The following is a 23,871-nucleotide window of genomic DNA, read 5'->3' on the forward strand; positions in this document are numbered from 1 at the left end:
TTTGGAAAGAAGGTATGAAAAAATACGAAGTGATCGGTGAACATATGGACCAGATACAGAAACTCCTCAATGAGATCAATACAGCAACTACACACTGTTGACAGAGTCCAGAGCTCAGGTATTGATGTGGATAAAGAAAAATGGCCAAGAAATCAAATGGCTATAGAAAATGAAGCAAGAAACTGCAAACCAAAGAGATAGAAAGAGGTACTATCATTTCCACGTGAAAGGGGTTTGCACCAATTGAATGATCAAATCAACAAGTGGTACATAATTTGCAATTTTAAATTTTTCCTAAGCTAGGGTTTCATGCAACCACTTTTAGCTATTAAAACCACATCATTTGGTCATACTAATTGATGTTTCCGTTGCTTAATTAACCTAATTGCCAATAGAAAACTTTATCCCCAAATTTACTTGAATTAGGATTAGAGATCACTAACCTTTCTAAGCGCAGAATCAAACAATTTCACCTTAATCCGAGTAGTGAAGACTTTCAAGTGCTAGTCCTGTAGCTTGTCCACACTAGAACTAGACCAAAGCCAGCTTCAACAGCAAAGAACTCCTCCAAAATCTTCAAGAAATTGGCAGCCAAGAAGATAGGGAGGAAGAGTATGTTGCTTTGCAAGGTGATAATGGTTGGAAGTGAGGAGAAACAATTTCTCCAATGGGTTTTGATTAAGAGTGCAACAAAAATTATGCTCTTGATTTGTTTTAAGGATGAAAATGAAGCTTAGAGAGGGAAAGGGTAGCCAAAGATAGCCGGTAGACATGAAGAAGAAGATGATATTAAATACATTCTTATCTTCCTTTTAATTCCAATAATTACTTAATACACATGGTGAGTTATGATTGGCTTAATCAAACTCTTGCCTTAATTTGATTGGTCCATGTGTTATAATTAAGTTTTAATCATGGGATTAAGCCTTAATTAATCATCATTAATTAAGCCAAGATCAATTAATTAACCAACATTAATTAATTAATTTTGGTCTTCTATTGACTAAGTCAAAGTGTCAAACTTTGACAAGTCAACATAGTCAACATTTAACAATTCAAACCTCTCTAATTTCCATCTTCCATCTTTGAATAATTTTCAAGTTTATATTTAAACTATTTTAATATTAACTTATACACTTCATTAAATAAATTTAGTTTCAAGTCATGCTGGGGACTTTACAATCTTATTATAAACTAAATTTATCAATTCAATTAATCAATTAAACTCTTTAATCAATTAATCAAAAAGATTTTGCTTTGGCCAATATGCTATTATGTGTGTGACTTACTAGGTTCAATACTAATTGGCAATGAGGATAATATTAACTCCTTAACATTATTGAAACCATTCCAAACTTAGAATGAAATACCGAATTCATTCAAGTCCTCATATGTCATAATTGACATCTAGCATTATGTGTTATGACTACCCAACTAGTTATGAAATATATCTCCAATTAATGAACCCTTAATCATACATAATGTGCACTAGAATCTCTCTGTTACAAAATTCCAATTCTAGCTGGAGTCATGGTTTATGTCAAACTCCATTTGCTATGAATATTATGTTCTCTTTTAATTCTAGTTCTTGATTAATCAGACTTTCTTATCAGAAACTCCTTTCTGGCTAAGTCTATCTGTCCTGGCTAGGAACTTAAATCATCAAGAACAATTAAATAAACATAGGATTTTATCCCTATTTAGTTAGGGTAACGGATCCCATCTTGATTAACACTTATCTCCATATATAAGTAGTAGGAGCCAACATATGCCCATATATCCATACATAGTATGAGTATGAAAAGCAGTATCAAACTCAAACTACCTATATACAAGATAACTGTACTATCTTAGGTCAATGAATTTTATGCACTAGTATGATATTTATGATATTACATTGACAAGAGTAAACCCCATGTATATGTTACAAGCGTCACAAGTTTGACCCATTAATCATATAATTGCTCACCACATTTGTCATATGGTATGAGACTCACCATTTCATCCCATTAGTATCCCATACTAATTTATAGAAACAAACATGAATGACAAATCTTTCTGGATAAGTCATGTCCTTATGAAGTATCCTCAATTGTGAACCAATTTATGATACTTTGTGCTAGAAATTCTGTCACTCATATTCTTAACAACTTAAGAATAGAATTTCTAATAAAATCTCAATGGACCTTTTCCATTCCACATAGAGAAATTATGTAAACAGAAAAGAATAATTGCTTTTTATTAATAAAAATATGTACAAGATACATATAAAATGATATGCTCTAGGGCATACTACTAACACCACGATGATCACAGACATACCATAGATGAGTGTCAACAATTAAAAGACAAGATTGAAAGACTCATTTTGCAAGGAAATCTCAAAAGGTTCACCAAGGATAAAACAGATAGGAGGCAAGAAAGGTCAAAAGATAGAAGTTAAGGAAAAACCAACAAAAAAGAGCCAATTGGAGTCATTAATGCTAGAGCAAGAGAATAAAAAAGTAATAAAGGCAATCACAAAAGAATAGTTGGGGTTGTCAGCTTGGAGAATGTATTCTTGATTTATACGAAGCCCTTTTCCAAAGAGTCAATCACCTTCAAACTAGTAAATTATGAGAATATTAATAGGCCACATTTTGACCCTTTAGTGATCAATATTTTATTGAATAGGTACATGGTGAGGAGAGTTCTCGTCAATATAGGCAATTCAATGAACCTGATTACACTAAAAGTCTATGAAAAGCTCGGATTGGAAAAAGCCGATCTCACCAAAGTTATTTTTCCTTTGGTCAGGCTAGGAGACAAGACCGTACCAATAGTTGAAACCATGAATCTCAAAGTAATTTTGTGCAATGAAGTGCACAAGCGATCCATTTATACGGAGTTTATAGCAGTGGATATCCCACTTTCATATAATGTAATCTTAGGACGACCAATGTTAAAGGGAAATAAAATTATAATTAACGTGGATTGTTTATGTTTGATACTTTTAGCTTTAGGAGGAATAGTTATGGTAAGAGGAAGCCAAAAATCAGGTCAAGAGTGCTATAATTGATCTACCAAAGTAACAGCCAAAGTCAGACTGCCAATCGATCTCCTGGAGAAGCCAAAAAGTGGCGCCTCTCAAGAGCCCACTGATTAGATCGAGGAGATCAAACTCCACACAAGAAAAAGATCAGGATCGACACTGCTTTATAAGGATTTGACAGGGAAGAGCTCATTAAAACACTAACCGAGAGATCGACCACCTTTGCATGGTGTCCTAAAGAGTTGCCGAGAATAGACCTTACATTCATGGTTCATAGCCTTAACATTGATACGAACATCAAACCAGTACTGCAAAAAAAAAAAATGGTTATTGATAGATAGCAGATCATTATAGAAGAGGTCTAAAAATTATTGAAAGCAGGTCTCATAAAAGAAGTCAAGTACCAAACATGACTAGCGAACGTAGTCCTAGTCAAAAAATTAAATAGCAAATAGAGGATATGCGTTGACTTCACCGACCTCCATAAAAGCATGCCCAAAAGACCATTACCCGTTACTGACAATTGATAAAACAGTTGATTCCATAGCAAGACACTCATATGTTCTCTAATGGATGCCATATCTAGATATCAGCAAATAAATATGGACCCAAAAGATGAGGAAAAGACAGCATTCATCATAGATCTAAAAGTCTTTTGTTATAAGGTAATAGCTTTTGGTTTAAAAAATGCAGGTGTAACTTATCAAAGATTTGTGAGCAAAATGTTCAAAACGTTTATCAGCAAGACATTAGAAGTGTATGTGGATGACATGATCATAAAAAGTAAAAAATTGGAAGATCACCCAAAAGACATTGCTTAGGCATTCAACATATTGGATAAAATCAGAATGAAGCTCAACCTAGAACAATGCACATTCGGAGTCAAAGCAGGAAAATTTTTAGGATTTTTTATCTCAAAAAAAGGAATAGAAGCTGACCCCAAAAAAATCAGAGCCATCATGGAGATGAAATCACTGAAAACCATTAATTAAATCTAAAGACTAAATGGGAGAATAACCGCTCTTAGATGGTTTATGTTATGCTCAGCTAAGAAATGCCTACCATTTTACAAAGCACTCAAAGTGAGAAAAAGCTTCAAATGGGGAGAAGATTGTTAGGATAACATTTAATGAACTAAAAAGTTTTTTAACTAACCCTCCTTTATTGGACTCACCTAGAAAAGGCGAGATCCTATATCTTTATCTTACAATAACTAAGGAAACCATAAGTTCAATTTTAGATAAAGAGGAAGATAGACAGCAAAAGCTGCTTTACTACACAAGCCAAGTTCTAAAAGCAGCCAAACTTAATTATCCAACTTTAGAGAAATTAGCTTTCATAGTTCTCTCAATAGCTGCAAAGCGAATACCATACTTTGAGCCTCACACCATTAAAGTTTGCACAAACTACCCCTTAAGGAAGATCCTGTAGAAGCCAGACACATCAGGTCACCTTGCAACATGGTTAGTGATTCTAGGAGCTTACAACATTAGGTATGTTCCCTAAATAGCTCTAAAAGCACAAGTTTTGGCCAACTTCGTTGTCAAACTCATGCTAATACCAGAAGTAGAGGAAGAACAAAGGTCAACTTGGAATGTTTGGGTTGATGGAGCAACAGGTATCAGCGGATTAGGAATTGGGATCTTATTGGAAGGTCTTCAAGGCATTAAACTAAAATGTGCTGCATGATTAACTTTCTGAGCTACAAATAACGTGGCCGAGTATGAGGCTCTATTGATTGCCTTACACATCATCAAAGAGGTAATAACCCAAATGTTACTATATATTTTGGCTCTTAGTTAGTAGTGAATCAGTGTTAGGGTAATTTTCAAGTTCAGGATCCAAACCTAGAAAAATAAAAATCCAGAATGCAAAAGTTGGTAGGCCAAATTCGTTCTAACTTAGGAGAGGTCATAATCATACAAGTTCCCAGAGGGGAAAATAGAGATGCCAATGCCTTAGCTAAAATGGCAGCAGCAGGGGAGCAACACTTATCTCAAATGATCCACCTCGAGGAAATAAGCTAACCAACAATTGACCAAGAAGAAATCTTCCCAAATCAACATCGTCTCAACATGGATGTCCCTAATTTTTAACTATCTCGAGCACGGAACTCTATTGATGAACCAATGGAGGCAAAGAAAATTGTATAAAAATCATCTGGCTACAGTGTTCTCAATGGATGGCTCTATAAGAAGTCTTTTATATAGATGTGGTTAAAATGCATTGCACATAAAGAAAGAGTAGAGGTCCTAATAAACATTCATGAAGGACTATGTGGAAGCCACAAAGGAGCTCAGACAATCGCCAAGAAAGCATTCTGACAAGGATAATTTTGGCCTATAGCAATATACGACACCAAAAATTTGGTTCAGCAATGTAGAAAATGTTAAGAGCATGGTTTCATTCCCTGAACCCTAGCAGGAAAACTCTCAGCAATCAAAAGTCCTCTATCATTCTACCAAAGCGGAATCAACATGCTCGAACCATTTCCTAAAGTTCAGGATCAAGGCAGTATGTTATAGTGCCATAGATCACTTTACTAAATGGCCTGAAGCTGAAGCAATACAACTCATCACTACCGACAAAGCTATATCATTCGTCAGGAGAAATATCTTTTGCTATAGCAGCATTCCCAAGGTTATCATAACAAACAATAAAACTCAATTTGATGGACATTAGTTCAAGAGTTCTGTGTCGAATGGGGAATTGATATCAGATTCGCTTCAACATACCATCCGTGGACCAATGGCATGATAGACGTAACTAATCGAACTATTTTAAACAGCTAAAAGGAAGATTAGATACAGCAAAAGGGAGATGGCTAGAAGAGCTCCCATACGTATTATGGGCATTCCGGACAACTCCCAGATCGACAACTGGTTAGACACCCTTTTTCCTCACATACGACTCAGATGTAGTAATTCCCATAAAAATTAGTATTTTAAGCTCCTACACGAAGAATCTAAAAGTAGCAATAGAGAATAAAGATCTTAGATTCTATTTGGATCTAGCAGAGACATTAAGAGATAAAGATTTCATTAGAATGGCAGAGTATCATCAAAGAATGACAAGCACGTATAACCAAAGGGTAAAACATCGATCTTTTATGGTTGGCAACCTAGTGATGAAGAGATTAGATGTTTTAGGAGGTGTAACAAAAGCAAGAAAACTAGGAAGCAATTGGGAAGGATCATATGTAATTTTAAAAATAATCCACCCAGAAGCCTATAAAATTGCCTACCTAAGTAGAAGCGAGCTCTCACGAGCATGGAATATTTGCAACTTGAAGAAATATTATTAATAGATAAGTAGAACTCAATAAATTTGATCTTTAAAAGAATTGTTTGATCTTTAACTAGTCTCCCAAAATCCTAACTGATCTGATAAGACTTTACCTAAGGCACCGACACTTTATCTGATGCATTGAGACCTCACCTGAGACCTCATCCAAGGCACTGAGACCTCGTTCAAGGCACTAAGACCTCATCCGAGGCACTAAGACCTCATTCGAGGCATTAAGACCTCATCTAAGTCACTAAGACCTCATCTAAAGCACCAAGACCTCATTTGAGGAACTAAGACCTCATCTGAGGCATTAAGACCCCATTCAAGGCACTATGAATTCATCGAAGCAATAAGACTTCATCCGAGGCACCAAGGGCATCGTTGGAGGCACTAAGGCCTCATCGAGGCACCGAGAGCATCGTTTGAGGCACCAAGACCTCATTCGAACTACTTTAACATTAAGGGTTTTGAACCTTAGGAATTTAATAAGAGATCTCTACTAAACATTAAGAATCAATAAGTTTGAAAAAAGTAAAGACAAATATGAGTAGAGACAAATATGAAGGTTCAGAGATTATGATGTAGAGCAAAAGCGAGTTTTATTAAACTTCAAAAGAAAATACAAGTCATGTGGTTGATGGATCTCCACCAGCTGGTACTGTAATACCCACCATTGTCTAATGTTGGAATATTAGTCTTTGACAAAATATTCTAGTGGAAAGTGAGACTTCACTAACAAGAGACTGGCGGTACGATGTGAAAATGTGTCTATTTATGTGTGATATGTTCAAAATATATTTAAAAATGAAAAATATTTTAAGGGTTTTGTTCTTTAAAAGTTTTAAAGTGTTATTTTGGGCAGAAGGAACTTCAGTAGTCGAAGGATGGATTTTCCGTAGTCAAAGTCATTTTTTTTATTCAAGTGCCCATTTAGGCAGAATCAATTCCGGCAGTTGAAAGTTGAACTTTCGGCAGTCAAAAGTCCTTTGATAGAGAGGGTATAAAAGGGATCTTAGTTCATTTCCTACCCAAAATACTTGAATTTTCCTTCTTTCCTCTCTCTTTCTCTCTCTTAACTATTAAGGCACTCACTGATAGTTAGTTTACTCACTGAGATGGTGTAAGCTAACTCCATTCCCCTAACCCCCAGGTGTAGGGTTGCAGGACTAAAAGAGTTCCTTAAAAAGAGAGCATCAGGGGTAGTCTTAGCTCTTCTCCCTTTATGTATGATGTATGGGTAGATGGACATGTAATTTATGAATGGATAGTACTGTGCTGGTGATTAAACAAAATTGAAATTATATAATAATTGTTTAAGTATGATGATATATATGTTGTGTAAACCCTTATGAGAGTACACAAGTTGAATCATTACACTTTGGATCTTATGCATGTTAAGGTTCAAATTATGAACTATTATTATGTTATGAATGTTTATGTATGGATGAAAGGACTAAGGTGTAATGGTTTGAAGTATGTTTAACTGGAGAGATGTAGGAATGTATGTATTTTTCTTAGGTTTCAGAATTGCTACGGGTTCTAGTAGCCTTAAGCTGACCCAATCCCTAGCGTCGATAATGGCCCTTAGTTTGGGTCGTTATAGGTACATTATCATTAACACTATGAGACCCTTTAGCCTTCTCACCCTTATTATCACTCTCCACGCCAGCACCTTGGGCGAGCTTTTCAAGCCAAGAAAAGTCTTCTTTCGAGCAGCTCGGCAAAAAGGTCATCAAGAGCTTAAAAATAGGCATTAGCCTTCTTTTTAATGATTTCATTCTCTTTAGCCTTGAGCTCAATAGTAAACTTGGCAAGCTAGGAAGCTCAACTCATTTGGGCATCTTCCAGCTCCTTCTGAAGTCATGCTAATAACTCATCAGAAGACCTCACCTTATCTTTTAGTTCTTCCACCCTAGCCCTAGCGGTGGTCAAATTATTTTTTAAGGCGATGGCCTCATTGATTGCCCTAGATGTCTCCCACTTAAGGAAATGCACTTTTTCCTTCACCATATACGGAGTGGCAGCAGACTCCAGATTCAGGCACATAGAGTGGTGGAGGAGGTCTTCAATACTTTCTAGCCCCATTCAGAGACAATCATCAGTAAGGCACAACGTTGCGGCAGTAACCTTGGCCAAATCAGTATTTCCTTTTATGGATTGATTTCTCTCCAAAGATTGGGAAAGGACTTGAGCACCCCTCAAAATTGGTTGCCCAAAAAAACTACCTCTCGAGGTAGTAGAAACTGGAGCATGACTTGAAGGCTGATCCAAAATTAGAGGAGATCCAAGATCAGTAGGCTCATTCTGAACACGAGCTAGTGAGCTCGTTTCTTCAGCCCGAACCCTTTTCTATGGTAGTCGCTCCCTAATTTTCATAGTAATAGCAGCTTAAGATGCTGCTTCTTTCTTCTGAAGAACTCATTTAGTGAGCTCCTTCTTTCTTTTATTTATAGCTTTCTCAGCTTTAGTCCCAACCATAGCTACACAGAAAAAGAAGTTGGTGAGTTCATGCTAAATTAAGAGAGCAAGAATTGAGTTTTTACCCTTTCCAAGTCTAAGATCAGCAAGTTGCAGGGGGGTGTACTCCCCAACCACCACATTGGTCAACCACCACTTAAGCTTAGCGTTCACAACATCGGCATTTAAGTATCAATAGGTGTTCACCTGACTCTTCAGTTTGAACACCACTACATCCATTTTTGAGTTCAAGAATACCTCCCCCTGATGTCTTTCGGCAAGGTAATTCCAACTCCTCAGAACACCCTAGAAACCATGAGGATTTTTGCTCTACAAAATGAATAATTTATCTTTCTAATTTTTAAGAGAAGAAGGGAGCTAGGTGAAGAGTCCATAGTTTGACTTTGCCTAAAAAAACTAGTACTCTTCATTCTTCTGCCTCCCGAGGTGATGCAAAGTAGTAAATATCTTTGCTATTAGGATTAGGTTCTTAGCTCGGTAGAGACCTCGAGAGGCTATTAGAGTCTGCTAAGAGTTTAGATGAAGCTGAGTCACACAAATTTGATGATAGTTCAACACATCTTTGTAAAATTGCTCTAAAGGAAATCATACACTGGCTTTTAGTTGCTCCTCAGACACCATGACTTAATCTCTCTCCTTGAAATCATGATCAGCATGGAAGTCTCCATGGCATCTAATCAACTCAAAGAGATCCGCTGATAAGTTAAATTCTCCACTTATGTGGCGAAGATCGGATGACAGCAAAACAAAAGGAACCTCATCTATCAGAAGAGTTTCTTTCCTTGGTTTTTAGGTCTTTTTCTTACTAGGGCTAGCATAAACAAACGAGTTTGGTACAGGCTGAAATATATCTATATTGACACCACCACTATTCCCTACATTCTCATATGAGTTCTATGAATATTGGATAGACGATGTGCTTACGATTTCTTAACTATCAATGTCGCTCATCTTTTGAAAAAAAAAAAAGGAAAGAAAATAGAGAAAAGAAGAAAAAGATGAAAGATAAAAAGTACCTTGTCACTCTTGACGGAAAAACTTTATCAACTTCTCAAGCTGCAAACAAAAGATCTTCGACAGGAAAAAAGTGAGAGAAAAAAAAAAAGAAGAACAAGTAAAAACTTCCCTAAAAAGACACCAATATACATAGAGTTGCAAGCATTAAATGTCGAGGATTCAAAAAAGCTGCCAAATTTTCGCCTCGAATGCCAAAATGACATAACTCTTGCAGTTCTCAAGAGAGATACAATCGATACACACTGAGATCTAGATGTCATAAACTTTCCAGACCTAAAGATCTGGATCTTGAGGGGGGACTAATGATATAGTAAGAGCTCAATGCTAGCTTGAACATGACCCACTTAAATTTGAACACTTAATAGATCCGGACCCAAAGGCAATCTCTAGGTGCGATCTTGTTAAATTTGGTAACCTGTCAAGATAGATCTGAACTCAGAGGAAATCTCTAGGAGCAGTCCTTCACAAAATCAGTTAAATTAAGAGATCAGCGATATTTGAGATTGGAACAAAAGTACATTATGCTATTAACTGCAACTAACTTCTAGCATAGCTTTTAAGATGTGTTCCATTATGAACTAAATAACGGAAAGGCAAAGATCAAGCTGAGATTTCATATAGTTACCATCATAATTGTTATATAAACAAAGTAAAGCTTTAAAAATAGGTATGCAACTGAAACACTTCTCTTGATAATATTCAATACTTTGCTTTAATCTTGATTACTGACTTGAGTGTTAGAGCGGTTGTTTGCCACCCATCGACCCTCACTTAATTTTTGGTTCTCAGGAGACCTTAGATCTAGTCAGACGATATCAATCCAACATCCAAGAAATCCATAACAGCATCACATCCTCACCATAAAATACTTCCTCACACCATCAAAAACCAGGGATCTATGAATGCTTGACTAGTAGCCTGCATAATAGCACACCTAAACAAAAACATAGTAAAACATAGACAAGCAGCCCAACCAAGCCCTCCACCATTAACTTGTAGCTGTTCAAACAAATCAAAATCTAGTATTTACAACCCAACACTGGAGTTAAAGAGGGAACCCATGACCGGATCAAGGGAAGGAGGCCCTCATTTGCCCAGAGGGGCAGGAGAGAACTGATGAAGCAGTGATACACCTGTATCATATAGATATTTTTAGGCATAATTGTATTATATTTCATAGCATATAGATAGTAAATCACATGCACTTTTATTATTTTCATCAATTTTTATTAAAGTAGTTGATCTCCACTTAATTTCATATTTTTTTATATCTTTTTAGGTATTCTAAAGGAAATCCAAGACATAGGAGCAAATCATACAAGTCTGAAAAAAAGGAGAAGCAGGGCAAGTTGCTGCACCAAAGTACACGAGTCATGTAAACACAGCCATGACCCATGTAACCTTCTGCTCAGGGAAAATTGAAGAAGTAATAAGAAAGGCTCAGTACATGGGTAATGTAAATCACCCCTTGTACCATCCAAGGACCCGTGTAACCTTTTGATCATTGAAGCCTAAAAAATTAAAGGAAAGGAGATAGTAAATGGGTCGTGTACCTTGACCCATGTAAACTTTTACACCCTGTGTAACCTTCTACCTCCCATCTGAAAAGAAGCCAGATGTAGTTTAGAAACTTACATGCCCCTGGGTCATGCAGTGCCAGAAGAGTCATGTACTATGCAATAGTTAGTTTTCTAATTTGATTCTAGCTTTAGTTTTGATCATGCAGTGCATAGATTTAGCTTAGCAATTTGATCCTAATTGATCCTAATTTGATCATGCCAAGCAGACTTCTACCACCTTTGGAACTCTAAAACATGATCCTAGGACACCCAATATAAATACCAACAGACAAAAAACAAAAGAGAGAGCTTTGACAAAAAGACTCTTAATTTAGCTTAGCAACCCTAGTTTCTAAGCAGTCTAAAGAAGAACTGCATCAACACTAAGGAGGAGATCTCTCAACCGAAGTTCCACAAGTCCAAAGTTGCAGAATCTTTCTATGGGTTCTTTTGTTTTAATTATTCAGATTGGTTTTATGTTCTTTTACTTTAATTACATTATACTTGTTAAACTTACCATGAGTGGGAAGTTCCTTTAATTTTGGAATTAGGAGAGTAGCACTCTTAATTTCTATTATGGCTATACATTAAGTTTTATTTAATTGAATTAAGTTTTGTGCTTTGATTCAATATTTTGTGTTCTTAATGTATGCTATGTGTTAGTACCCACCTAGCTATGATCTAAGATATTAATTAAAGAACTAAGAGGTGAAAATTAGTATTAGAAAATCAAGATCTTGAACATAAAAAATCCAACCTAGAGATAGGCTAATAACCTTTGCGGAATTTCATAATTAATCAAAGATCTTAAAGAGTTTTAATTAAGATTGATCACCATGAAAGTAGAGTTCAGATTAATTAAAACACACTTTAGATGCCTTAAGAGAGAATTTTGGATACTTTAGGATTAATTTTCATCAAAGTGATAACACTCAATCCATTAAATGAGCAAGGTTAAAACCATAACAGGGTTAAAGTGTGAAATCTTAATTTCGAAATTGTTTACTTCATATAATTCTTTCAAATTCTCAGCTTTATTTTCTCTTGCTTTCAAATATTCTCAGTAGTAGTTTAGATACAATTCCTTCATAAGCTTTGGTAGTTTAAACAGTCAAAATTATTATCTAACTTAGTACTTACGCTTATAAATTCCTCGTGGGAATGATACTCTACTCATCACTTTATTACTCGTTAGCTATCCGTACACTTGTAGGGTTGTAAAACCAGCAAACAAGTTTTTGGCACTATTATGGGGGAATTTTAGTAATATTAAGCGATAGGCAATTTAGATAATTTAAATATTTATTTTTATTGTTTTAGATTAATTTAATTTTTATCTTTTTGTTTCTTTTTCAGGTGCTAAATTCCATTTATAACCAAAACAACTAAACCTGAAGAAGAATTACTTGAATTAGATCCTGAAATAGATAAGACTCTAAGAACCATCAGGAGAGAAAGAAAAAGCCAAGAACTAGAACCTGAAATTCTTAAAGCTCTAATCATGGCCAATAACAACAACAGGCTAAGACCCCTGAGGGACTAAGGAGCTCCGACTATCCAAGGATTCCAATCTAGTGTTACTAGGCTTACAGTTGAGGCCAAATGATTCAGCAAACTTAATTTGGAGGCTTACCTATAGAAGATTCGCACTATCATTTACAGTACTTTTTTGCTTTGTGCGACCTATTTAAGATAAATGGGGTTTCTGATGAATTTATTAGACTCCGAGTATTCCCATTCTTGCTTCAAGATAAGGCAAAAAAGTGGTTGTTTTCTCAACCAGCTGGAACATTAATCACCTGGGAGGATCTTTTATAAGCCTTCCTAGCAAGGTACTTCCTGCTTGCGAAGACTATAAAACTGAGGTTGGACCTGAATACTTTTAGATAAAGGAGAGGAGAATCACTCTATGACACATGGGAAAGATATAAAGACCTATAAAGGGAATGTCGACACCATGGCATAGAAGACTGGCTCTTTGTTTAAAATTTCTATAATGGACTACTACCATCCATAAGGAGTATAGTTGATTCAGCAGGAGGAGGAGACCTCATGTAGAAAACAATGACTAAAGCTTTGGAACTACTGGAAAAGGTTGCTTATCACAACTTTGAATGGTTAAATGAGAGGGGAGATGTGAGAAGAATAGTAGGGATCCAGGAATTGGATACCCTCAGCATGATTAATGCCCAATTGACTAGCTCATAAAAAGACTTAATAGGATGCAGGCTAATGTAGTGGGGTCAAGCAATCGACACTGTGATAATTGTGGGGAAGGTTATGCAATTTCAAAATGCAGCCATTACAGTGAACCTTCCATAGAGTAGCTAAACTATGTGAATAAAAGAGGGAACTTCAACCAAAGACATGTCAATAATCCATATTCAAATACTTATAACCCTGGATGGAGTAACCACCCCAATTTCTAATGGTCTAATTCGTAGAATTAGCAAAATCAACCAATAAATAAACATCAGGGATACAGGCCACCACTACCTGGTTTTCAGAATAGAGGTCAGAATTTAGTACAACCACCATCACCTCAACCTCAACAACCAGAATCCAAGTTGACCATAAAATCCATGATGGAGAGCTTTTTAGCATTACAACAATAACAAAATGAGATGATCAAATAGTTAGCTTTCAGAGTGGACTAATTGGCTATGCACAATAAGATGCTTGAAAACCAGATTGCCCAGCAAGTTGTTTCCTCAAACAAACAGATTGGAAAATTACCATGTCAACCAGAGATGAACCCTAAGGAACATTACAAGGCAGTTACATTGAGGAGTGGGAGAATATTACAAGAGCAAAAACCAAAAGAAAAGCAAAAGCAGAAAGAAGAAATTTCTAGAAATTCTGATAGCCAAAACACAAGAGGAACAGAAGCAAGTTGAAGAAGACAAGGAAGAGGAGGAAAGAAAGAAAAAGAAATTACCAGAACCTACCATCCCTCTTTACCTTTTCCTCAAAGGTTCTAGAAAGCTACATTAAATAAACAGTTTGGAAAATTTTTAGAAGTTTTGCAGAAACTTTACATAAACTTTCATTTTACATAAGCACTATCTCAAATGCCATCCTATGGAAAATTTTTAAAGGAAATTCTTTTTAAGAAAAGAAGGCCGGAGGATTATTAGACTATCGCTTTAACAAAGAAATATAGAGCTATCCTACAAAACAAATTGCCTCCAAAGCTAAAAGATCCTAGAAGCTTCTCCATACCATGCCTCATTGTTAAAGTAGTTGATCTCCACTTAATTTCATATTTTCTATATCTTTTCAGGTGTTCTAAAGGAAATCCAAGGTATAGGAGCAAATCAGACAAGTTTGAAAAGAAGGAGAAGTAGGGCAAGTTGTTGTACCAAAGTACATGGGTCGTGTAAACACAGCCATGACCCGTGTAACCTTCTACCTGAGGAAAATTTAAGAAGTCATGAGAAAGCTTTAGTACACGGGCCGTGTAAATCACCTCGTGTACCATCCAAGCACTCGTGTAACCTTCTGGTCATCAAAGCTTTAAAAATTAAAGGAAAGGAGACAGTACACGGGTCGTGTACCTTGACCTGTTAAACTTTTACGCCCCGTGTAACCTTCTGCCTCCCATCTGAAAAGAAGCTAGATGCAGTCCAGAGACATACACCCCCCTGGGCTGTGTAGTGCCACACGAGTCATGTACTATGTGACAGCCAGTTTCATAATTCGATTCTAGCTCTAGTTTTCGCATGTCGAGCAGTCTTCTATTGCCTTTGGGACTCTAAAACATGACCCTAGGATACCCAATACAAATACCAGCAGACAAAAAACAAGAGAGAGAGCTTTGACAAAAAGACTTTCAATTTAACATAGCAACCCTAGTTTCTGAGCTGTCTAAAGAAGAATTGTATCAACACCAAAGAGGAGATCTCTCAGCCAAAGTTTCACAAGTCCAAAGCTGCAGAATCTTTCTCTGGATTCTTTTATTTTAATTCTTTAAATTGATTTTATGTTCTTTTACTTTAATTACATTGTGTTTATTAAACTCACAACGAGTAAGTAGTTCCCTTAATTCTGGAATTAGGAGAGTAGTACTCTTAATTTCTGTTATGGGTATATGTTAAGTTTTATTTAATGGAATCGAGTTTTGTACTTTGATTTAATATTATGTGTTTTTAATGTATACTATGTGTTGATACCCACCTATCTATGATGTAAGATACTAATTGAAGAACTGAAAGGTAAAAATTAGTATTAGAAAATCAGGATCTTGAACTTAGAAAATTTGACTTAGAGATAGGCTGATAACTTTTGTGTAATTTCATAATTAATCAAAGATCTTAAAGGGTTTTAATTAAGATTGATCACCATGAAAGTAGAGTTCAAATTAATTAAAACACACCTTAGATACCTTGAGAGAGGATCTAGGATACTTTAGGATTAATTTCCATTAAAGTGACAACACTCAATCCATTGAATGAGTAAGGTTAAAATCATAACAGGGTTAAAGTGTGAAATTTTAATTCCGAAATTATTTACTTCATAGAATTCTTTTAAATTATCAGCTTTATTTTCTCTTACTTTCAAATATTCTCAGTAGTAGTTTAGAAACAATTCCTTCATAAGCTTCGGTAGTTTAAACAGTCAAAATTATTGTCTAGCTTAGTACTTACGCTTATAAATTCCTCATGGGAATGATATTCTACTTATCACTTTATTATTTATTAGCGATCCGTGCACTTGTTGGATTGTAAAATCAGCAAACAAATAGCAATTGCAAGAGCTGAACCCTAAAGAGAAGAACCAAACCCAAAGAGAAAATATCTCTCTATAAAAAATAGAGAGAGCCTAATCTATTTATTTATTAAGTTTTGTATATACAAACGTATTTTGACTTAGATAATTATAATGTAATAATATATGACCTTGGTCATGATATATTTTTTTTTTAAATTAAAATTCATTCCATTGGAACTAAGAAGAAATAGCGTCATTCAACATAGAGGACATCATCTATGAAGGAACTTCCTCCAACTAAATAGTTTCCACCTCAACAAGATATATTTTGTATTCCATATTAAGAAAAAGTGTAATTTATTTTATTTTTTTAAAATCTAATGTATAAATGACATGCAGAAAATTTTATTAAAAAAAAAAAATCCTTCTACTTTTACCTTGCTTTAAAACGAAAGTATGTATACATTGTTTTAAAACTTGTAAATTTTAGAAGCCCTTAATCTATACTATAAAAATATTTTTATCAATCAAAATTGGAAATCATTTGACTAATAAATTTTAATTTAATGGTACTGAAACCGTCTTTAAAATTATTAACAATTTTTTTTTTCATTAGAGTGTATCAAAATTTAAAAATTAGAATTCACACTCAAGACTAGAACTTCCACTAGTAAAGAAACTTCTGCCCTTCTAAGAACTTCGTACTCAAAATTTTTTCCCTTATTGATTGCATGGTTATAAATTCTTAAGAAATTTATACAAATTGCTTACAATTTTTTTTATAGATAGATATTGAGTTTTATTCCAAGCCATAAATAGTGCAAAAATATGAAAAAGGTGCATAAGTAGGAATGAACAATTTTTAGTTATAATAAAAAAAAATTGAATTAAATCGAACCAATTTAGTTATTTTAGTTTGGTTAATTTATCTAATCAATCCTCTTTGAATTATTACTAATTTTAAGAAATATTGATTTTCGGTTTGATTGATTAATTAACCGAAAGTAATGGGAAAAATCAAATTGATTGATTTATTAAAAGTTTATGAAGGGAGTATATGATTAAGAGAATTAGGATCAATTGTCAAACAAAGTGGATAGCATGACCTAATTTATGTAGAAGATAATAATTCATTATGCCAATTTAAAATGAGTTAATTACTATTATCTTAAGATGACGTCATAATTACTAGTAGACTCTTACTATTTGAAAATTAAACTAAGACAACCCTTCGTTAACTAAAAAGCAATTCCACAATATTTTATTATTTTCTTACTTTTTAGAACTAAATAAATTTTGAACCAATTTTAATTAGATGTTTCAATCTAAGTAATTTTTCTAATCTCATAATTACGGCCCAAAAAATATATAATTTAATTATTTTCATCATCAATAAGAAAAAATATATTTTTTTGAAAGTTTTTTTTAATAAAATAAAATATAACAGTAATTTAATTTAATTTAAAAATAATAAAAATTTTATTTAATTTTGTTTAGAATTAGTTTGGCATTGATATTGAAACTATAATTGACAAAAAAATTATTTTAAATATATTAATTAGATAGTATTAAAAAATATTTTAAAATTAAATTTATTAAATTATAATTAAAATAATATTAAAATAATAAAATAATTTTTTAAACAATTTTTTTTAGCGTTTAAAATAATACTTTTTTACTTTAAAAACAATTTTGATTCTTTAACTATCATACCAAATGGACACTTGCACCTGTTTGGATCATAATTTGTAATTATTTCATGATGACTAATATGATTTTTCTCATTGTTTGAAAAAATTATTCTTAAAAAATAGTAATTTTGGGTAATAATTATTTTTTAACAATCATTTTACCGTAATTTTTTAACCATTGAATTATGTTTCAAAATTTATAAAATTTAAATTATATTCATTTTCATTGAGTAAAATAAATAAAATAAAATATATTTATCAGACATTTTTAATAATTAATTAAAAATATTTTTTAAATTATTATTATGATAATATTATTTATAAATTAATATTTTATTTAAATAAATATCTTTAAATTATTTATATAGTAAAATAATAAAAAATATTTTATTACTTTTTATATTTATTTTATCATGCTATGTCATCTCCTTTTTTTTATTTAATTGTAAATAGTAACAATTGCATTTCATGGCCTATAAAGGCAAAGATGCAAACTTGGGCTCAGAAATTAAACAGTAATAGAGATCATGAAGGCCCACAAAATCAAGCCAGTAACAAGGTGAGGCAAACTAGTATGCAAAAGAATCTAGCCCACCCCCAATCTGAAATCTAGACTAAACAGAGAAGGGAACAGGCTCACATTTCAGCGCCACCGGCCGTCTACCACACCAAAACTTGACCACCGATTGAGAAGCTAGGTAGAGAACATGTCATCAGCCACCATTAATGCTCCAACCTGAGCGGCCAAAGGTCATCCAGATTTCTACCGGAGTGCCATCCAACCAATAAAGGAACTCGCAATCTCCACCACCCAAAGACTAAAGCACAGCTCTATAGCTCAGGGAAGATGACGTAGCAAAGCTCTTTGGCCTCTCAATCTCGTATAGCCTTTAGGGTGAACTTTCCCATAGAAATGAAGAAGTATAAAGCCCCAGAGGTGCAAACGTCTAAAACAAGATTAACCATTTCCCTCAAGTAGAGCACAACATCCAAATACAAGAGAAAACAACACCTGCAAATATAACTACTAAAACTGCTTTTTACTCACAGACCATTAGCAATTCGCCCTCTTTATGAAGATTCAGGGTCTGTTATCAACAAGACAACATCAAAAACTATAGACAACCAACCCAAGGTGGGATGGGAAACCACGATCGAGCCGGAACACACCATCTTCCCTTGCCCCAAAGGACAAGGGAAGCTAGATGGAGAGCACGCTCGGCAAAACCCAAGAGGAAACCAACGACGAGAAACTGGTTGAGAGGATTTTCTCTCCCTATAAACAAGAGAGAGAACTAATTATTCTTATGTTGTGTCATCTTACACGATAAGATACGTTATATCGTATATTAATATAATATAAAGTACATTGCATCCGACCATTATTAACTCGTTCTTATACAATGGTAGGAACGACAATAGATAGTTTACCGTGAAAATCAACTGCTTAAACTTAATTAATATTGTTAAAATTTAAATTTATTTAAAATTTATTTAAAATTTATTATTAATTATTTAAATTCATTCTGATGGTTATTATCCGAAATTTTATATATTTTAATTAATATTTTATATAAAAAATTATTTTAATTAATAATTTATATTTTAAAATTTTAATAAATTCATAAAATATTTAAATTTTATTTTATATAAAATATAATTTATAAAAATTTATAAACATTATTATAAAAATATATATTTTATATTTAATTAAATATTTATATAAACGAATTTGAATAATAGATACCCAATATATAAAATCTGAACCCGATGCGAATTCGACATGAGTATTATTTTTTAAATCTGAATTCATCTTAAATTTGATTATATAATACACAAATTCATTCTATTAGTATTAAGTTAGATCCATATCCGTAAAAATTCAACCCATTCTCTACAGTGGCTCAATCAACCCGAGAATCCAAAAATTCCCGCCAGTGGAGAAGAAGGTAAAGCCTCTTATTTCAAAGAGGAACAAAGTCAAACACGCAGAGAGCAAAAATGAAGAAGAAAGCAGGTCGCAAATCGCCGTTGCCAGTTTCACCTGCTTCTCCAACTCCACAATCGATCATTCTCGAGAACAGAAACAGTAACAAGAAACCACCAACTGCTTCAGTCTTCAGAACTCAGCCTCAAAATTCCTTAGCCTCCATCTCCGATCTCAAGGATATGGCGTCTTCTCGCTTTCACTATCTCAAGTCCGACCTCATCGATCACTCTCACTCTCAGATTCTCAACGATCTCGAATCTTTTCAGTCTCGTCTCCACAAACGCTTCAAGGTATCCTTCTCTCTCTCTCTCTCTCTCTCTCTCTCTCTATCATGTTTGGTTCCTGAGAAATCAAATGAATCGTCACTTCAATTAAAATTTCACCTCCATTGAACACAAAAGAGCTTTTATTATCCTGAATTTCTAGTATTAGACTCTGTATTCAAGTGTAAGAATCAAGTTTATGCTTGAGTACTATGCTCCTAGTATATAGATTTCTATTCAACTATTTTTATTTGTTGCATATCCTTCAGTTTTTTGTGAGTTTAAATTATTGCTTGTATCTGCTCTGATTGCTTTTTCATATCTAAGATTTTTGCAAAATCACAACTGATGTAGTGTAGGCTTATCTATGTAGTTAACCAGTTGTTCTTCTTTGTAGACTTTAGCCATCAATTCTTCATGTTGTGACCAGATGAAAGGCTATGAATCTATAAAATCAACATAGATCATTTTTAATGTTTTCCTTATGAAGATCTATTCAGAATTTGTTTAGTAAATTATGGTTTAGTTGCTAAAATTAATGTGCTGATTAATTAATTGGGCCGACTTTTAAATCTGTCTTTGAAAACCTTAGTCAATAACATTAGCTGTCGTTTATTATTTTTCATTGTGTGATGATAATTAAATTTTCCATGATAAACTAGCATATATCATCTAAATAAAAGAGAGCTTAATAATAAGGGACTCACATATGGTATTGGAGTTTTATTCAGCTCAAATTCTTGAATTTTTGCAGTGATTGGCACGATATTTTTTTTTAATGATAATTCTGCGTATCTTTTAGTGAAAGGGTTGGATTTTCACGTAACTGGCCTTAGGGATGGCTTCATATGCTCAGATGTGAATGTTTCACATGATAAATTTTGAACACCATTCTCCTGGACATAATAATCTGAAACTTGACCAAGAAATTTGTTCATCAACCCTTATTCAGACCTCATTTTAGACTCAATTTCAGATCAGATCTGCACTCATGGAGAATGCTAGCTTTCTTTTTTTTTTTTTAATTATTTTTTATTTATGTTGTTTTAAATCTTTTATCAGTTTTCTTATTCTTTTCTCAGCAGAATAGGCAATTGCTTCACAGTAAACATGTTGGTTAATTTGAATAGTTGGATTATTAATAATTTGTCAAATGTTGATTTGTTTTTCGCAATGAAAGAAATGTTAGCTTGCCTTTCTAACTAGTTCTGAAATTCCTGTTGATTCTTTTTACAAATCAGATCCAGTCACAGACATGCCAACAGGTGATGGATGAAGCCGATAAGGATTTTAAAAAGATGTCTAAAGATATCAATGAAAGCTGCGAAGCAATGAAGGTAAGAAAGCTTTTCATCATTAATTGTTAACTACAAGGAAACTGATTTTGCACATTGGTACTTTTGCCATTCCAATTGCATGATATGATCTCTCTGTCTCAGGAATCTTATGAAGAGCTCATGACAGATGCACAAGCCACTACATCCCGTGGTATGTTTGTATCATATTTTTGTTGATTTTTCAAGTCAGCATGTTAGACTATCTGTACTTCTGAAGTTCTAGAATATGAGTGGCTATAAATTTACTTTGGATTTGGAACTCATGTCCAAAACCAAAAGTGAACTAACATGTTAGACTCTCTGTAGTTCTGAAGTTATAGAATTTGAGTTGCTATAAATTTACTTTAGGATTTGGAACTGATGTCTAAAACCAAAAGTGAATTCTAACCTCGCTTTAATGATAATAATTTAGCAGTAACAATTTGAACTGAACTCAAATGCCCCTTAAGCAATAGGTATCCTTTCAGATCTCAGTATGCTCTGTAATTGGATTTTAGATCCATTTCCCTTGTGCATGTGTGTTAAATACACTCTCACGCATGAATGCGTTATATTTTAATCTTCAAGTTCATCAAAATTGTGCACATGATACCCTTTTCTTTGGTTTTGTTATGAAACTAGAAATATAGTACTATTGTTATTAGATCTAGCATTATGTCAGGAAATTCGGGACCGTATATGATTGGAGTGGTAGAAAGAGTGCAGGTCAATTAGTGAAATCAGAGAAAAATGAGCTATACATCACGTATTATCCTCCTTAAAATATATTTATTTGTTTTCCAGTGTGCAAAACCTCCATTCCTGAACTTACAAAATCATACGAGAAAGCAATTGGTATTCTCCAAAGCCGTTATGGGATCCCGTCAGCTTAACCATTCAATGAGAAATTCTTTTGGTAAGTCATAAGTGTATTCAAATGCTTTGCTTGATTTCTTTATTTTGGTGCTGGTAGTGGTAGATACTGATGTATTTCTTCTAACTGTCTAGTGTCAGAGATAGGATATATTCTTCCCACCTTCTATTCACTTCGTAGTTTGTAAATTCAGTGTTATTGTTTCTACCATAAGAAAACACGTATTAAGTAAAAATAATCAGAATATGACAAATACTAAGTTATTTTTAATAGGATATTTTTATTTTACAAAGATCAGCATATGTTCTTGTACCCACTTACCTATATGTGAATATAACTTCGATGATGTTATGCTGCATAGATACACAGCAAGTATACTAGCTTTTTTTTTTTTTTTAATATTTTGTTTTATTTTATTTTTTTTGCAATTTAAGTCTTGTCAATTATTATAATAAATTGTTAAGAAAAGAGGTGGCGGTGGCTATACTTGTTAGTAAATTATTTGTATTTGCCTGAGGCTTTAATTTTGTTAATGCAGATCTCTACTATGCTCCAACTACTTGCCTGAGGCTTTATTTTTGTTAATGGTGGCAATCCTTGACTCGATTAACAACACTGGTGAGGGTGACTAAGAAAAAGAAGATATCATTCATGGATTTGTTGGTTTTAGTTGTGTAAATTGATTCGATTTATACATGTTTCTTAATATCTTTGTTATGGACAGCAGTTTCCAGTGCCCATGTAGCTTTTTTTACGATTATGTGGGATCCCCGTATCATAAGAGCACTCGCATTTTTCTAAGGGAGAGAGCATTATTTTCATGTATTAGGGTAAAATACTGTGAAATAAATATTTATTTGGGCTAATAAATGCACCAACAAAATTATAAAAGGAAATAAAAATTAAGAAAAACACAAAATTTATGTGGTTTGGTGTAAAGCCTACACTCACGGGTGAAGGGGAGAAAAAAATCCACTAATAAACAGAAAATAATAAAAAAATAAAAAAAATAATCACTCAAATCTCTAACCCTAATTACACGCAATATCCTCACAAAATACATAACCATTTTTAGGTCCTATATATAGCTATATAAAGCCGGCTTAAGTAAGAATAAAGGAAAAAAAATGGTTTTGCCAACCCAAAATTTAAAGCTTTGCTAGCTTTCTAATCATGGCTATATATTTTACTATTTATAATTAAGAAGAAAAAGTGAGGTAAATTAAAGTGGTGGGACCAACACTTATTTGACTAAAGACAAATGAGAATGAAAGCTACTTTGGTTAGCCTAGCTCAAAATTGCCTTTCCAGCACATTACGAAGCAGCTACAAATCTTTATGGTTAAGAATTCTTAGCAATTAAGAATTCAAGGCACTGAATATATCTCTACCTTAACTTAAATTTGCTTACCCTGAATTAGAAAATTTCTCTATACGTTCTCCAAAATAAGTCCTCATGGGAAAGCTCAATTATTAGAAATTTCAATCAAGTTTAAGCAATGCTTGAAACTTTCTCACTGAAAGAGGATTATTCAACATATCAGCTAAATTGTCTATAATACCAATCTTTTTAATGATAATGTTGCCTTATAAAATAATATCTCTAACAAAATAGTACTTCACATCAATGTGTTTCGTCATTTCCTGAAACATT

At 33.6% G+C, this 23,871-nt stretch overlaps 1 protein-coding gene across 1 annotated transcript; it reads left to right on the forward strand.

Annotated features, from left to right (window-relative positions):
• The first annotated feature begins 19,649 nt into the window (after window positions 1–19,649).
• Window positions 19,650–23,009, forward strand: LOC110639818 (uncharacterized). The gene is made up of 5 exons (XM_021790907.2): window positions 19,650–20,054; window positions 21,269–21,364; window positions 21,467–21,515; window positions 22,148–22,259; window positions 22,756–23,009. The coding sequence occupies exons 1-4, from the start codon at window positions 19,776–19,778 to the stop codon at window positions 22,234–22,236; spliced, it is 513 nt and encodes a 170-aa protein (XP_021646599.2). The 5' UTR covers window positions 19,650–19,775; the 3' UTR covers window positions 22,237–22,259; window positions 22,756–23,009.
• The last annotated feature ends 862 nt before the right edge of the window (window positions 23,010–23,871 follow it).

Source organism: Hevea brasiliensis, chromosome 18, assembly GCF_030052815.1.
Source record: "Hevea brasiliensis isolate MT/VB/25A 57/8 chromosome 18, ASM3005281v1, whole genome shotgun sequence".
Lineage (NCBI taxonomy): Eukaryota > Viridiplantae > Streptophyta > Magnoliopsida > Malpighiales > Euphorbiaceae > Hevea > Hevea brasiliensis.

Coding starts and splice junctions, on each gene's coding strand:
- LOC110639818 (XM_021790907.2), top strand. CDS start 19,776: ATGAAGAAGAAAGCAGGTCGCAAATCGCCGTTGCCAGTTTCACCTGCT. Junction 20,055..21,268: donor GTCTCCACAAACGCTTCAAG/GTATCCTTCTCT, acceptor TTTACAAATCAG/ATCCAGTCACAGACATGCCA. Junction 21,365..21,466: donor AAAGCTGCGAAGCAATGAAG/GTAAGAAAGCTT, acceptor TCTCTGTCTCAG/GAATCTTATGAAGAGCTCAT.